This window comes from Phascolarctos cinereus, unplaced genomic scaffold, assembly GCF_003287225.1.
Source record: "Phascolarctos cinereus isolate Bilbo 61053 unplaced genomic scaffold, phaCin_HiC Scaffold_1;HRSCAF=81, whole genome shotgun sequence".
NCBI lineage: Eukaryota > Metazoa > Chordata > Mammalia > Diprotodontia > Phascolarctidae > Phascolarctos > Phascolarctos cinereus.
In genome coordinates, this window is record NW_027555514.1 from 261,726,236 (window position 1) to 261,741,943 (window position 15,708).

General features: G+C 39.9%; 1 protein-coding gene across 1 annotated transcript in view; it reads left to right on the plus strand.

Annotated features, from left to right (window-relative positions):
- Positions 1-15,708, plus strand: part of PLEKHG7 (pleckstrin homology and RhoGEF domain containing G7) — a 74,446-nt gene that overhangs the window by 57,560 nt on the left and 1,178 nt on the right. The window contains exons 13-15 of the mRNA XM_021006421.2: positions 5,703-5,782; positions 9,086-9,239; positions 14,165-14,262. Coding sequence (XP_020862080.1) covers positions 5,703-5,782; positions 9,086-9,239; positions 14,165-14,262 — 332 coding nt within the window. The remainder of the gene's footprint in view (positions 1-5,702; positions 5,783-9,085; positions 9,240-14,164; positions 14,263-15,708) is intronic.

Consider the following 15,708-nt stretch of genomic DNA (forward strand, 5'->3'; position numbering starts at 1 on the left):
GGTATGTTGTCTCATTGTTGTCATTTTCTTCAATGAAATTATAAATTATTTCTATGATTTGTTCTTTGACCACTTATTTTTTAGGATTAGATTATTTAATTTCCAGTTAATTTTTAATCTCTCTTTCCATTGTCCATTATTGCATTGCATTATGATCTGAAAAGGATGCATTTATTATTTCTGCTTTTCTGCATTTGGTTGTGAGGGTTTCATGTCCTAATATAATATATGATCAATTTTTGTGTAGGTGCCATGTACTGCTGTGAAAAAGGTATATTGCCTTCTATTCCCATTCAATTTTCTCCAGAGAGCTGTCATATCTAACTTTTCCAGAATTTTATTCACCTCCTTTACTTTTTATTTTTTTTTTGGTTAGATTTATCTAGTTCTGAGAGGAGAAACTTGAGGTCCCTCATTAGTATAGTTTTATTAATTCCTATAATTCATTCAACTTCTTAAAAAATGTAGATGCTATATCATTGGGTGCACATATGTTTAGTATTGATGTGACTTCATTACTATGGTTCCTTTTAACAAGATATAGTTTCCTTCTTTATCCCTTTTAATTGGATCTATTTTTGCTTTTGCTTTGTCCGAGATCATGATTGCTATCCCGGCTTTCTTTGCTTCAACTGAAGCATAATAGATTCTGCTCTAGCCCCTTACTTTTACTCTGTGTATATCTCTCTGTTTCATACATGTTTCTTGTAAACAACATATTGTAGGATTCTGGTTTTTAATCCATTATGCTATCTGCTTCTGTTTTATTTATCCCATTTACACTTACAGTTAAGATAACTAACTGTGTATTTCCCTCCATGCTATTTTTCTGTTGTTTATCTCTTTCTCTCTCTTACCCTCCCCGCCCTTTCCTGCCTCATGAAGGTTTTACTTCTCATCATCACCTTCCCCAATCTACCCTCCCTTTTAACAGTCCCCTTTCCCTCTTCCTTTATCCCCATCCTTTTCAACTGCCTTATATAGGCTAAGATAGATTTCTATATCCAACTCAGTGTGTATGATAGCCCCTCTTTGAGCCAATTTTGATGAGAGTAAGATTTAAGCTTTGTATGCCACACACACCCTCATCTTCCCCTCCATCCTAATAGCTCTTTCATGCCTCTCTTCTGTGGGGTAATTTACCCCTATTCAATTGCACCCCCCTCCTTCTTCTATTGCAATTCTCTTTCTCACCCCTTTATTTTGATTTTTGGGGTATCATCCCATTAAAATCACCTTATATCCACACCCACTGTCTACATATACTCCTAATTGCTCTTACAATAATAAAGTTGTTAAGAGTTACAAATATTATCTTACCATGTAGAAATATAAACAGTTTAACCTTATTGAATTTCTTTTGCTTTCTCTTTCTTGTTTCTTTTTTACCTTTTTATGTTTCCCTTGAGTCTTGTATTTGGAGGTCAAATTTTTTATTCAGCTCTGGTCTTTTAATATGAAATGCTTGAAAGTCCTCTATTTCATTAAATATCCATTTTTTCCCCCTGAAAGATTATATTCATTTTTGCTGGGCAAGTGATTCTTGGTTGTAATCCTAACTCCTTTGCCTTCCAGTGTATCATATTCCAAGCCCTCTAGTTCTTTAATGTTGAAGCTGCCCAATCCTATGTAATACTGAGTTTAGCTCCATAAAATTTGAATTGTGTTTTTGGATGCTTGCAATACTTTATCCTTGATCTGTGAGCTCTGGAATTTGGCTATGATGTTCCTGGGAGTTTTCATTTTAGGATCTCTTTCAGATGGTGATTGGTGGATTCTTTTAATTTCTATTTTGCCCTCAGGTTTTAATACATCAGGGCAGTTTTCTTTGATTCTTTGATTTTCTTTGAATTTCTGGAAAGATGTTGTCCAGGCTTTTTTTTTTTATCATGGCTTTCAGGTAGTCCAATAATTCTTATATTATCTCTCCTATATCTATTTTCTAGGTCAGTTGTTATTCCAACGAGAAATTTCATATTTTCTTCTTTTTTTCTTACTTTTTTGATTTTGTTTTATCATAACTTAATGTTTCAAAGACATTAGTATCCACTTTTTCACTTCTAATTTTCAAGAAATTCTTTTCTTTTTTTTTTTGCCAAGTCTTTTTTTTCAAGCTTTTATTTAGTATTTTATTTTTCCCCAGTTACATGTAAAAACAATTTCTAATATTCATTTTTAAAACTTTGAGTTCCAAATTCTGTCTCTAAGGAATTATTTTCTTCAGTGAACTTTTGTACGTCCTTTTCCATTTTACCAATTCTATTTTTTAGGGAGTTATATTCCTCAGTAAATTTTTGTATATCTTTTCTCATGCTATTGGCTCTTTTTTCACAATTCTCTTGCGTTACTCTCATTTCTTTTCCCAATTTTTCTTCTACTTCTCTAATTTGCTTTTTAAAATCCTGTTTAAGCTGTCCCAGCTTTTTGGGCCTAAGACCAAATTACATTTTACTTTGAGGCTTCACTTGTAGCTATTTTGACACTATTGTCTTCTTCCAAGTTTATACCTTGATCCTGTCACTATAGAAACTTTCTATAGTCAAGCTCTTTTTTTGTTTTGTTTTTTATTGGTAACTTGATGTTTTTATGTGAGAGTTGGGCTCTGGTCCTGCACTGTCCCAAGCTTTTTGTGCTGGGGCTCTGGATCTTACTGCTGGCTTTCACTGGGCTTCAGGGATTAGCTGCTTACTTTCTCTGGAGGGTAGGCTTCCCTTCTGGCTCATTCTGTGGCTTGTGCTGGGATGAGGGGTCTCTGGAGTGGGGCCTTCCTGGGCTACACAGACTACTCACTTGTTTAGGGGGCTGCTGGCTTGTAGGAGGATGGAGCCTTGCCGGTGAATTGTCCCAGGCTTGGTGCCTTGCTGTGGGCCCTCTGCTTGTGAAGCTGGCTGCTGCTTTTAGACCACACTCCCCTCCCACCCCAATAAGCAGCCCTTCCCTGCTGGGCTGGTCAGCTGCTGCCCTGCTCCTAGACCAATTCTGAGGAGGTTTTCTAGCTATTTGGAGGGTAATTTGAGAAGGCTTCAAAGGATTCCTTCCTCACTCTGCCATCTTGGCACCACAAGTCCATAGAACCTTAGAACCACAAATTCAGAGCTGGAAAGGACTCTAGAGGTTGTCTAGTCCAACCCTTCATCTGACAGATTAGGCAATGAAGGCCCTCAGAGTTTAAGCCCTTTTTCAAGACACACAGGCAGTACAGGGCTAATGCAGGATTTGAACCCAGGACCTCTGGATCCAAAGTCAGTGTTCTTTTCTACTCCATCACACCACCTTCTATTTTAGAGACAAGATAGATGAGCTAATTTCCCTTCCCTGGCTAAACACAGTAACCACATCATCTGTTGCAAATATCAAATGCAAACAACACACAAATTTGAGCAGCTGGAGGTTTTAACCACAAAATATTGTGTCTCCCATGATGCTGAAAATGCAGACCTTTTTCCAGATGGTCATATTGTGGATCCTGCCAGAGGGATTTTGCTTTGGGGATTTTCTGAGACTGAGACTCTGCTGTCCAGTATTTTTTATAAAAATGATATTATGGATATCTTTTTTTTCCATCATCATCATAAGAGCTAACATTCGTATAACACTTACCATGTGCTGGGTGCTTTACAATCATTAGCTCATTTGAGCCTTAAAACAACTCTGGTAGGTAGATGCTATGATTATACCCATTTGGTGTTGTTATTTAGTCATTTCAGTCATGTCTGACTCCGTGACCCCTTTTGGGGTTTTCTTGGCAAAGATCCTGGAGTGGTTTGCCATTTTACAGATGAGGAAACTGAGGCAAACAGGGTGAAGTGACTTCCCAAGGTCACACCTTGGTCATGATCCCATTTGGGGTTTTCTTGGCAAAGATCCTGGAGTGGTTTGCCATTTCCTTCTCCAGCTCATTTTTACAGATGAGGAAACTAAGTGACTTGCCCAGGGTCACATAGCTATTTAGTGTCTGAGGCCAGATTTGAACTCAGCTCTTCCTTACTTTAGGCCCAGTGCTCTATCTACTGAGCCACCTCGCTGTCCTCAGGGGACATCAGCAGAATCCACTCTCCTTCACTCTCCTGGCCATCCCATGTAACAAGAATATTTTTAAATCGTTCTGTAATTTTTTCAAGTAACAAGCTTCTTTGCATCCATCATATTTGTCTTTTCAGATTGCACAGTAATATTCCATGATTCATGTACCACAGCTTTAGGATAGGGAGAAACAGACACACACAGATACTGACTTTTTATCAATGGCTTCCTTAGGATACAAGCCTATTAGTGGAATCTCTGGGTCAAAGTCTTGGACACTTTAGTCACTATATTTGCATAATTCCAACTTGCTTCCCAAAATGATTGTCCCATTGAGCAACTCCACCAACAATGCACCAGTGTGCCTGTCTTCTCATAATCCCTCCAATACTGACCATTCTCTTGTCATCCTTGAAAATTTGCTGGGTGTGAAAAAAGTAAAACCTCAGGGTTGTTTTGATTTGCATTTCTCTTATTAATGATTTGGAATATTCTTTCATATGGTTGTTAATAGTTTGTGATTTTTCTTTCGAGAAGTGCTTGTTCACACATTTTGACCATTTATCTACTGGAAAATGGTTAATTAATATCTGTTAGTTATCTATATATCCTGGGCACTAAACCCTTAGCTAAGAAATCTCATACAAAGACTTTTTCCCATTTGCTTCCTTTCTTAACCAAGATCTATTAGTTTTATTCATGCAAAAGCTTTATAATTTCATGTAATTATAATTATTTATTTTACCTTTTGTAATTTGTAAGTATGTTTATTCTTTGTTTGGTTAAGTCAATTGTCTGTTCAGATGGATCTTGCTTAAATGCTGCTCTTCCTTACTTGCTGATTCAAAACCACCAGAAATGTGATCTTGGAATTCAATGAAAAACACCCTCACTATTATAATAGCCAAGATTATAGGTAGGCTGTCTTTCTAGCTGGAACCAATATGGATGCAGAGAAGATCAGTGCTAGGGCCCCAGAGTACAGATCAAATCCCTCCAGAGGCAAATAAATGTTGTGCCATGTCTAAAAAACAGAATTAATCTTTAACACAGGCATCGTGTTGCACAGATGAACGAGGTCATTAAATTGTCAACCTGAGACTTTCCATTGCATATATCCTGCTTTGTAAGCTAAAGGACACACATGTATAAGAAGACTCTATGTTAGGGATTTCTAGTATGGGAAACTCCTTCCATCAGCACAGATAGCAACTCATCGGTGGTTCAGGAGATAAATCCCAAGGTCATCGAGGTCGAGTGACTTGCCCAAGGTAACAAAGCTAGTAAGTGACAAAGATGAGATTTGAACTCAAGTCTTCAAGTGTGGAAACTGGACCTCTGAGAAGCTAAGTGACTTGTCCAAAGGAAAACAAGGACTAAGCGGAAGAATCCTAGATCCTCTTCCTCCAAACCTAACATTCCATCCACCGTGACACGCTCCTTCTACCATCTAGGACAGGGGATGGGATAGGACGAGGTCTGTGTCCAGTACAGATGGGCATCTTCTCCGCAAGTGTTAGTCTCAAACAGTTGCCTATGGGCACTGAGGAGTTAAGTGGCCTGTCCAGTGTTACCCAACCAGCATACCTCTCAGAGGAAGAATCTGGGATCAATCTACTTTAAACAAAAGCTTACGTGCCGTTTCTTGCCCCATTTCTCCCTTCCCTCTATTTCCTCAGAAAGCACCAGATTCCTAGATGTCTACTTGTTTCTGTTTGATGACTTCCTATTAATTACAAAAACCAAACACACCAAAAAGGTAATAAGCGATTTCTCACTCTGCTGAGTTGTTTTTTTCTTTTTTCTTTTAAATTAGTTGTGGTGGTGGTGATTTTTACAGACACACAGCCAAAACACAAAAGTCTGCGCAGGATCTCAAAGTTGAAGCTGGAAGGAACCTTAGACACCATTGAGTCTAACCCCCTCTTATTACAGATGAGGAAACTGAGGCTGAGGAGAGATTTAGTTGATTTTGGGGGGGGGTTAGGCAATGGGTTTAAGTGACTTGCCCAGGGTCACACAGCTAGTAAGTGTTATGTGTCTGAGGCAGGATTTGAACTGAGGTCCTCCTGAATCCAGGGCCAGTGCTCTATCCACTGCACCACCTAGCTACCCCTGAGGAGAGATTTAAGGTCTTAAATGCAGCTTTCAGTTCTGTAGCTGGAAATCAACAAAACAGATACCCAGTTTAACCAAGATTTCCAAACCACCATGATTAATTTGTGGAACATAGTGGTATTCATCACAGAAGAGCACTCAGGACAAATCCCATTCAGAGTACTCAAGGCAGAGAGTATAGTTAGGATTCACCACCTGCCCTGGAATCAGGAGCACCTGCGCTCAAATATGGGCTTAGACCCTTGACTGCTTACTAGCTGTATGACCTTGGGCAAGTCATTTAACCCCAACTGCCTCACTAAAAAAAAAAGGGGGGGGTGGCAGCTAGGTGGCACAGTGGATAGAATGCTGACCCTGAAGTCAGGAGGACCTGAGTTCAAATCTGGCCTCAGACCAAACACTTGACACTTACTAGCTTCGTGACCCTGGGCAAGTCACTTAACCCCAATTGCCTAAAAAAATAAATAAAATAAAATAAAATTCTATTATTCTGTGACTTGAAAAGAGCTCTGATCTGACTCTCCTAAACACTTTAGACTTTTAATTGCTACCAATAGTCAAAGGAGGAGTATCCTGGATTAAATATGGTTTTGATACCAAAAAAAAGAAAGAAACTCACAAATATTAGCCAAACATGTTAGTATTCCCGAAAAACATGGCAATATTTTCCTTCAGTCATCACCTCAAGAAAGGTAGCATGGGATAATGGATAGAAAGCCAGCCTCAAGGCCAGAAAGATCTGGGTTCAAGTCCAGAGTCTTACACATACTGGCTGTGTGTCCTTATGTCTGCCTCAGTTTCCTCAACTATAAAATGGGGATAGTAGAGTTGTACAAAGACCAAATGAAATAATATTTATGAAGAGTTTAACACCATGTTGGCACATAGTAGGTGCTCAGTGCTCATTCTGTTCCTCGGCTATGTCTCCCCAGCCAAGCCAATGAAATCTCTGAAGCTGTCCCAAGCCTATTGTCACCTCAAAGTGGCTGGAAATCAGAAAACCTATAGTTTAATTTGTCCAGCTGTCAGACTGCTGCCTAAAAAAGAAAGACGGGCCTACAGGGATGGATGGAACAGTTAATAGGAGGCAACTGGTTGATGAAACCACAAGGTCGCTTAGGGAGTGAAGTATTTACATAGCTTGACCTTGTTTTCTGACTCTAGTTACAGGGCATACCAAGAATTTCCTGTCCGATTTCTATCTTCCCATTTAATAAAGCATCCCCAGAACTCAAGCTGAGAGGCGAGAGATGAGAAGGGAGGAGAAGCTCATGATCTATTAGATAAAGTGTCCTTTTGGAATGAAAGTGGGGATGACATCAAGGAAGGGAAATTATATCTGTAGGCAAGAAGATCCCAGCCACCAGCCTCCCCTTCCCATTTTGATTAATTGATTCCTTCCATGTACCTGCCATGGCTCTGGACCCTGGAAATACGGTGACAAAAATGAAATCGTTTCCTGCCCTCAAGGAACTTACATTCTGTGTTTGTGGAAGGGGAGCCAACCAGTACAGTAAAGTCCATAATTTATGCAAAGGAACCTCAAAGTAATTTGGCAGAGAGAGAGGACTCATTATTTCAGACATTAGACAGAGTTTGGGAAGAAGGTGGAACATGAGTTGAGCACTGAGTGGAGCTAGGGGCTCCAAGAAGTGGAGGTGAGAAGGTAGAGGAGAGGAAGTGGAGGTGAGGAAATGGATTTGAGGAGCGGGAGGTGAAGAAGAGGAGGTAGAGTTGAGAAGGTAAGATGGAGGTTAGGAAGTGGAAGTGAAGAGGTAGAGGTAGAGGTGAGGAAATGGATTTGAGGAGGGGGAGGGGAGGAGATAGAGGTGGAGGTGAGGAAGTAGAGGTAAGGATGTGGGGAGGTAGAGGTGAGGAGAACATCCCAGGCATAGGGAACAGTCTGGTACCAATCAACCAGTTATCTCTGTACAAAGGCATAGAGATACAACATCATATATGGGGATTAAGAGGCAAACCCAGTTATCTGGAAGTTTGAGTACATGAGAGGCAGAACTTTAACAAGTAAGCTTTAACAAGTAGGTTGGAGCCAGATTATAAAGGACTCTAAATGCCAGCCTATGTCATGCCAATGATGGCCAAAACCAACTGGAGCTTGAAAGAAGCATCATGGCCAAAATTTTCATGTCATGGAATCATCCATAAGCCATACCATTATTTTCTAGGCAAATTATTGCCATTCTCTTGTGCTGTTTTGCATTTCATTTCCATTGTGCAAATTAGGATGATTACCATCTCTTTTAAATTGCCTCATCTCTTATTTTAAAAATGATTGCAACAATTTGCAGACTCTAGGGTCTGGAGTTTATCTGGAGTCTGTGCCATTGGTAGCATCTCTGGTGACTAAATCCCAAAGGTAGCACAGCCAGAATCATTCCTTCCCTCTTCATCCTTCCATCTTACTCCAAAAGGGATCAAAATATCAGGAAGGGAATCTTCCTCTTAAGTGTAATGGCAATGAAGATCCAGTGACCGTGGATTTCAAAAGACAATGAATGAAGTAACCTTTTTTTGAGCCCTACCAAATGCCCGTATACCTGGCACTCTGTTAGATCCCAAAGACACAAAGAAAAGCCAAAAGGCAAACAAAAAAGGAAAACAAAACACACCACAAAAACAGTCCCTACCTTCAAGGAGCTCACGGTCCAATGGGGGAGATAACATGCAAACAATTGAACAAACCAAGATATTGGCCATATACACTGGAGATAATCTCAGAGTCCAGGCTTCTTCTAAAGGTGAGACTTTAGCTGGGACTTAAATTATTGGGAAATTAGTTATTCTCAGGATCCAGGAGTCATCATAGATAATATTTTGAGATGTCACCTAAAAGGGCTATTTACAATGTAAAGAATCATGGGTTAAGTCACGGTTTGGGTGTGTTATTTTGAATTTATTGAATCATCTCCTTCTTTCATTTCAGAAACTTGGGTGCTCAGACATAGGTTTAGTCTGCCCTTCCCTTACCCCTGAGCTGCAGGCGATGATTAAAGAAGGTGGTTCTTGTACGGTACTCGATCAACCCATTCCTTTGGACCGGCTGGTGGTTAAAAATATTGACCCACTCCATGTATCAGGTAGACTCCTCCTGCCTTTGCGCCATTGCTTCTGTTTGTCATCAAAGTTTTCCATTGGTTAACGGCCTATTGGCCACACCCACATCTGACAGCTGCCATAATATGAATCGTCATATTATTGCATATAATTGGATTGCACTCCCCTATAGATAGAACTGGGCCATCTGACTTTTTTCTTTCAATGCTAATGTGATTGATACATCTTACAAGCCCTACAAGGTGGAGTGATGGGATAAGGGGAAGTTCTAGAATCTGCAGGTATGCAGGTGTGGTGAATGGGAAGGAGCGGTAGATTAGGAGTCATTTAATATGATATTGAATCTGGAATCTGTTGCTTTAGGACTGCAGGATCACTGATTTAGAGCTGAAAGGGACATCAGAGACCATCTTTTATTTTTCAGTTGTGTCCAACTCTCTGTGACCCCATTTAGGGTTTTCTTGGCAAAGATATTGGAGCGGTCTGCCATTTTCTTCTCTAGCTCATTTTTACAGATGAGTAAACAGAGGTAAACCGGGTTAAGTGACTTGCCTAGGGTTAATAGTAAGTGTGTGAGGCCAAATTTGAACTCCCAAATATGAGTCTTAATGATTTAAGGCCCAGCACTCTTAGCACTATGGCACCATCTAGCTGTCCTAAGAGGCCATCTAGTCAAACCCTTCAATTTAGAGATAAAGAAACTGAGATTCAGAGATTAATTAATTGAGTTGGCCAGGGTTAGATAGCTAGTAAGTACCAAAGATGGAGATCTGAACCTAGCTATTCCAGACTCCACATTCAGCAGCGTGGTTACTATGCTACAACACCTAGCTCATTCATTCATAGGTCTCATTTTTGTCATTTGTCATATGGGGCTAAGCATGAAAAGTAGCATGGTGCTGTGAAAGGAAAGGTGACGCAGGAATCAGGAAGACCCGGGTTCAACATTCCCTTCTGCCTCATACTGTGACCCTGGACAAGTCACTTATTTTTAGAATATGATCTTAAGTATCTGAACTTATTGAGTCCAGATAATTCTGGGCCTGACTATGCATTCTATTGCTGTCTACAGTACCCTACCTACAGCACCACGGTATTTCTATTAGTCTAGCTACGTCCAACGAGATTGAACACCAGAGTTGGCCACCAGGTGGTAAAAATTTTGTACAAATGCATCAGGACCGCCCATCTGGTAAGGAAGGCTCCATCTGCCATCTACATCAATGGTGGGGGTGTCCACACTGAACAAATCATAAATCCTTGATGGTTGAGATCAAACCCAAACTGATTAAATAACCTAGATGAACCAGAGGGGATGTCTCTGGAGCATTTTCCCTGTTTATGAGAAGGGTTAGACAGGAAAGGAGTAGGGAGATAGCTCTCCAGTGTATGAGCTGGTATACCTGGAACTCGCTAACACACAAAAAGTCCCAGGATGGTATAGGACTCTCCTCTGAGGAATTCCTTGTTTAAACTAACAACCGTAGCAAGATGGTCTCAGGGGTGGGGAAACTGCGGCCTTGAGGCCACATGTGGACTTCTAAGTCCTCAAGTGTGGCTGTTTGATAGAATTCAAACCTCACAGAACAAATCCTTTTATTTGGGGATTTGCTCTGTAAAGGCTGGATTCAATCAAAGAGCAGGCCAAGGTTCCCCACTCCTGGTAGATTAAATAGGAGACTTTAAAAAAAAATGAGAACTGGGCAGCTAGGTGGCACAGTGAATAGGGCACTGGCCCAGGAGTCGGGAGGATTTGAATTCAAATCTGGCCTCAGACACTTACTAGCTGTGTGACCCTGAGCAAGACCCTTAACCCTGATTGCCTCCAAAAAAAATGAGGACCAAATCAGTGAAACTGAACCATCACCATTCCCCAGGAGAATGTCCCTCAGCTTGGAGGGTAGGGACTGATTTTTTTTGGTTTCTATCCCTAGTACCCATTGACAGAAAGCACTGCACAAAAGATAGTATCAGCCTCAGGGAGATCTGATTCAAGCCCTGCCTCTTACACATATTTGTGTGATTCTGGGTAAATTATTTAGCCTGCCAGTGCCTGCCCCCCATCCACACTCCAGCAACTCTCTCAGACTCTAAGGTACAGAGCAGGTGCTGATATGTAGCGGTAGAAGATTTCTTTACTCCTAAATTCCTATACCAATGAAATCATAGATCTGGTCCAAAATAAAACAAACCAGCCATATCAGTCAAACTATCAAAAAATTATTAGATAGAGCTAGAAAAAAATAACAACAAAATTCATCTGGAAGAACAAAAGGTCAAGGATATCAAGGGAGCTCATGAAAAAAAATACAAAGGAAGGTGGCCTGGCTGTACCAGATCTAAAACTATATTATAAAGCAGTAATCATCAAAACCATCTGGTACCGGCTAAGAAACAGAGTGGTGGATCAGTGGAATAGGTTAGTACACAAGACAGTAGTCAATGACCATAGTAACCTAGTGTTTGATAAACCCAAAGACCCCAGCCTCTGGGATAAGAACCCACTCTTTGAAAAAAACTGCTGGGAAAACTGGAAAACAATGGGGCACAAACTAGGCCTAGACCAACATCCCAAAAACAAACAAACCAACCCAATGCCTCACAGTCAGCCAACAAACATTCATTAAGTATTTACCAGGCACAACATTAAACACAAGACTGTCAAGAAAGGCAAAAAAGCCATTCCTGCCATCAAGAGCATACTAGTGGACAATCAGTTAAGACAGTGATAGTTTAAGAGAACTACCCAGAGTAACATAGCTAAGATATTTCAACACTGGGTCTTGAACACAGGTCCAAATCATGTTTTGGACTCCAAGACTAATCCTCTATCCAATACGCCATATTTCTCTTGCTCATGGTAGACGCAATATATGTGATGAATTAAATTGGAGGGCATCGTATATAACACGAGGAACCATATACCCTAGTCAGTAATTTACTTAACATTAGGCCAGTTAAGACTTTTGGTCCATGCAAAAATATGACGCTCGAAGATGTGTTGGAAGCCATGAGACACAGTAAGGAAGAAGAGTTCAACCAGACCATCATTAGAACAAATTCAATTTCTGGGCCTTGACTTTTAATGGAAATTGGTCATAATTGGTCACATGAAGACAACTGTATACATAGCCCCTTTTGTACCTTTATTTATATGCAGGAACTCCTCCTTTTGCCATATTTCCACCCATTGGGTGTTTTTTTTTATTTGAGGAATGACAGTTCTTTCACCTTTGTCTTCTCTCCCCTCCCAAGATTCCAGCTGATCAGACAGGATACATAATAAAAATGGACCCTTAGGTATATGTGCTTCTCTACTCCATCATTTAGAAAGGCTATTTTGTAAATTCCCTTTGCTCCCTGAGAAAGCATCATGTAGCCATGTTGTTCAAAATCTACCATTTACTTCAAATCACAGATGAGACAGCCAATTACATTTTATAATGGAAATCAATATTCCCACTCAAAGTCAGTCCTGCCTCAAAGAAGCCCCATCATCACTAAATTTATTATATTTAGTCAGTAAAAGGAAAGTCAGGGGAGCAGCCCTGCATTAATGATCAACTAAGAAAACCACCAGTCTTCTGTCCAACCCCTCTGACCGCACTCACACCTCTTGAGAATCCAAGGACTGGGCCTGCTTCCTTAGGTTCTAAAAATAAATGGACTACAAAGGATGGATGGGCCGAGAGATTTATATATGTATTTTTCCCCATAGCAATAATTCAAGAGAGGCATTTTAAAGAGTTCCTGCTGTGTAAAAGGAATTTGCTCCCAGAATAGAATCCTGCATGGTCTTTGACACGCCAGCTGGGGAATAAAATGGTCTCCAACACACAGGCTCTGCCAGCACTGTTTTGCCTTCTCATATCTAACTTCATTTGCGTCTGTGCATGTTTTTCAGGAGGCAATGGTGTGAACCATATTGTCATGCTTTGTTTCGACACCTACTTTTTTCTTAAGAAAGCAAGGGACTGTGATAGGGAGGGAGAATCATCTCTGTCCCTCTATTGATTGTTTCCTGATAGGACATTATTTTTACTGTGGAAACTTAGCCTTAAAATATCTACCTTGTTGGGGCAGCTAGGTGGCACAGTGGATAGAACTCCAGCCTTGGAGTCAGGAAGACCTGAGTTCAAATCTGGTCTTAGACACTTGACACTTACTAGCTGTGTGACCATGTGCAAGTCACTTAACCCCAACTGCCTCACCCTAAATATATATATATGCATATACATGTATGTACATGCATATATATGTGTGTATATGTATATGTATGTATATATGTATGTATATATGTATATACCTTGTTCCACGAAGAGCAGGCCATTTCCCATCATGTGCATGGAAAATTGGGAAGCAATGCAGTATAGTGGAAAGAGCACCAATTTTGGAATCAGAAGACCACCATTTGACCTCTGGGTCTGTTACGCCCTACCTGTGTGACCTTAGTCAAGATACTTAACCTTTCTGAGTCTCAGACTCAACTCCAAAATGAGGAGGTTGGATTAGAGGCGTGGAATCTGCGGCCTTGAGGCCACATGTGGTCCTCTAGGTCTTCAAGTGCAGCCTTTGACTAAATCAACCTGGATTCAGTCAAAGGGCCACACTTGAGGACCTAGAGGGCCACATGGATTCAGTCAAACAGATGCACTTGAGGACCTAGAGGGTCACATGTGGCCTCAAGGCTGCAGGTTCCCCACCCTTGGACTAAACAGTCTCATAGGTTCTTTTCAGCTCTAAGTCTGTGACCCTATAAACGACATTTCCTCACAACTCAGACATCATTCATAGTTCTAAGGTGACTTTCTCTACCTGCACCATCTTGAAAACCTTCCACCATCCCCAACTTCCCCCAAACAAACCCCCAAAGGAGCAACCAGGAAACTATTCTGTTTTTATTACTGAATAATGAGCTGAACATGTCACTGTAAATGTCTCTTTCTAGTCTTTGGGCTAAGAAATGCTTTCCTTCTACAACACAAAAACCGTTATCAACAATGTATAGCAGCTTTCTTGTTGCAAGCACAAACGGAAACAGCCAAAGTAAGTCTTTCACTTAATTATTATTAATTAATTTAATTATTCACTTCTGATTTTCAGATTTTCCATGAATAAAGAATCCACCCAAAACATCTTTATTTTAAATTTTATGAAGAACAAGAGGAGCATTTTGGCAAGGGGACAGAAGGGAGCTGGCCCTTTTTTGGTGGGTTCAAATTCTGTTTCATACAGATGGACCATAGTGTCCTATCCACTCAAGTCAGTTTCCCATTCTTGGAAAGTCCTACAAATCTGTTCCCTTGGTTTATCTGCTCACCACTTAGCAAAATTCCATGATCCCAGTAACTGACCTACCTCCAGATAATGCCAAATGTTGGTTGGGGTTTCCAGTTGGGGAGATATAGGTTTAGACACTCAGCTGCGTAGGAACTCCTACAATAAACAAAAGAATCCATTATTCATGAAAAATCAATTCCTTGAGATTACTGCCGAGTCCTAGTACATGCTAGGATTTCTATCTCTATTCTTTTTCCACACCATTCATTTTCTCGGTGCTTAAAAAATCCTTTATTATTGCTTTCTCCATGTGATCTTCATTGTGGCATTTTCAAATTTATCTACTTTGCATGAATTCATGTTTACAAAGGGATTCTGTGTCATCACAATGCATAACATGAAAGAAAACATGAAGTGGACTAAGGGAGAGAAAGCATAGCGGAGTGGGTGCATAGCTAGCCTTACTGTCAAGAACTAGGTTCAAGTCCCACCTTTGACCCAGAGGGACTATGGGAACTTGGATAGGTCACTTAACTCCCCCCCCACTCCCCTAAGTAGCCCTGTTTCAGTGAGAGTGGCTGTCCTGCAATGGTATATACCTAGCATCCTCTACCTAGATGGAACCACAGGTACAGACCAAAAAAAAAAAAAGTGCTACAGAGTTTAGTGTATATTGGTTTTAAAGTATAAATATATAGGAAAACATGGATCCAAATAAAAATGTGAGACTGCTAGTTTGATCCTATTAAAAAAGGATTTGTTATCTTACTTTTAAAAAATTCATTTTTTGTTACATTCTAAATTCCAAACTATCTCCCTCCCTCCTTCCCCATCCCTCACTAGAGAAGGCCACCATTTTTCACACACACACGTATTTATATATACATATACATATGTATGTATATATGTAAAACCATACTATGCATACTTCTATTTATCAGTTCTTTCTCTGGAGGTAGACAGCATCTTTCTTCATAGGTCCCCCATAGTTGATTTGAATATTTGTAATACTCAGAATAATTTAGTCATTCACATTCTTTAGTCAGTTTTTCTTTTAATTTTAAATTAATATAATAATTAAATAATTCTATTCATTAAATAAAAATTTTAATTAATGTGATTAAATTCTATATAAAATTTATATATATATTCATACATACCATTGATATACAAATTAATTTATTAATAATTAAATGATAATCAAATAAATTA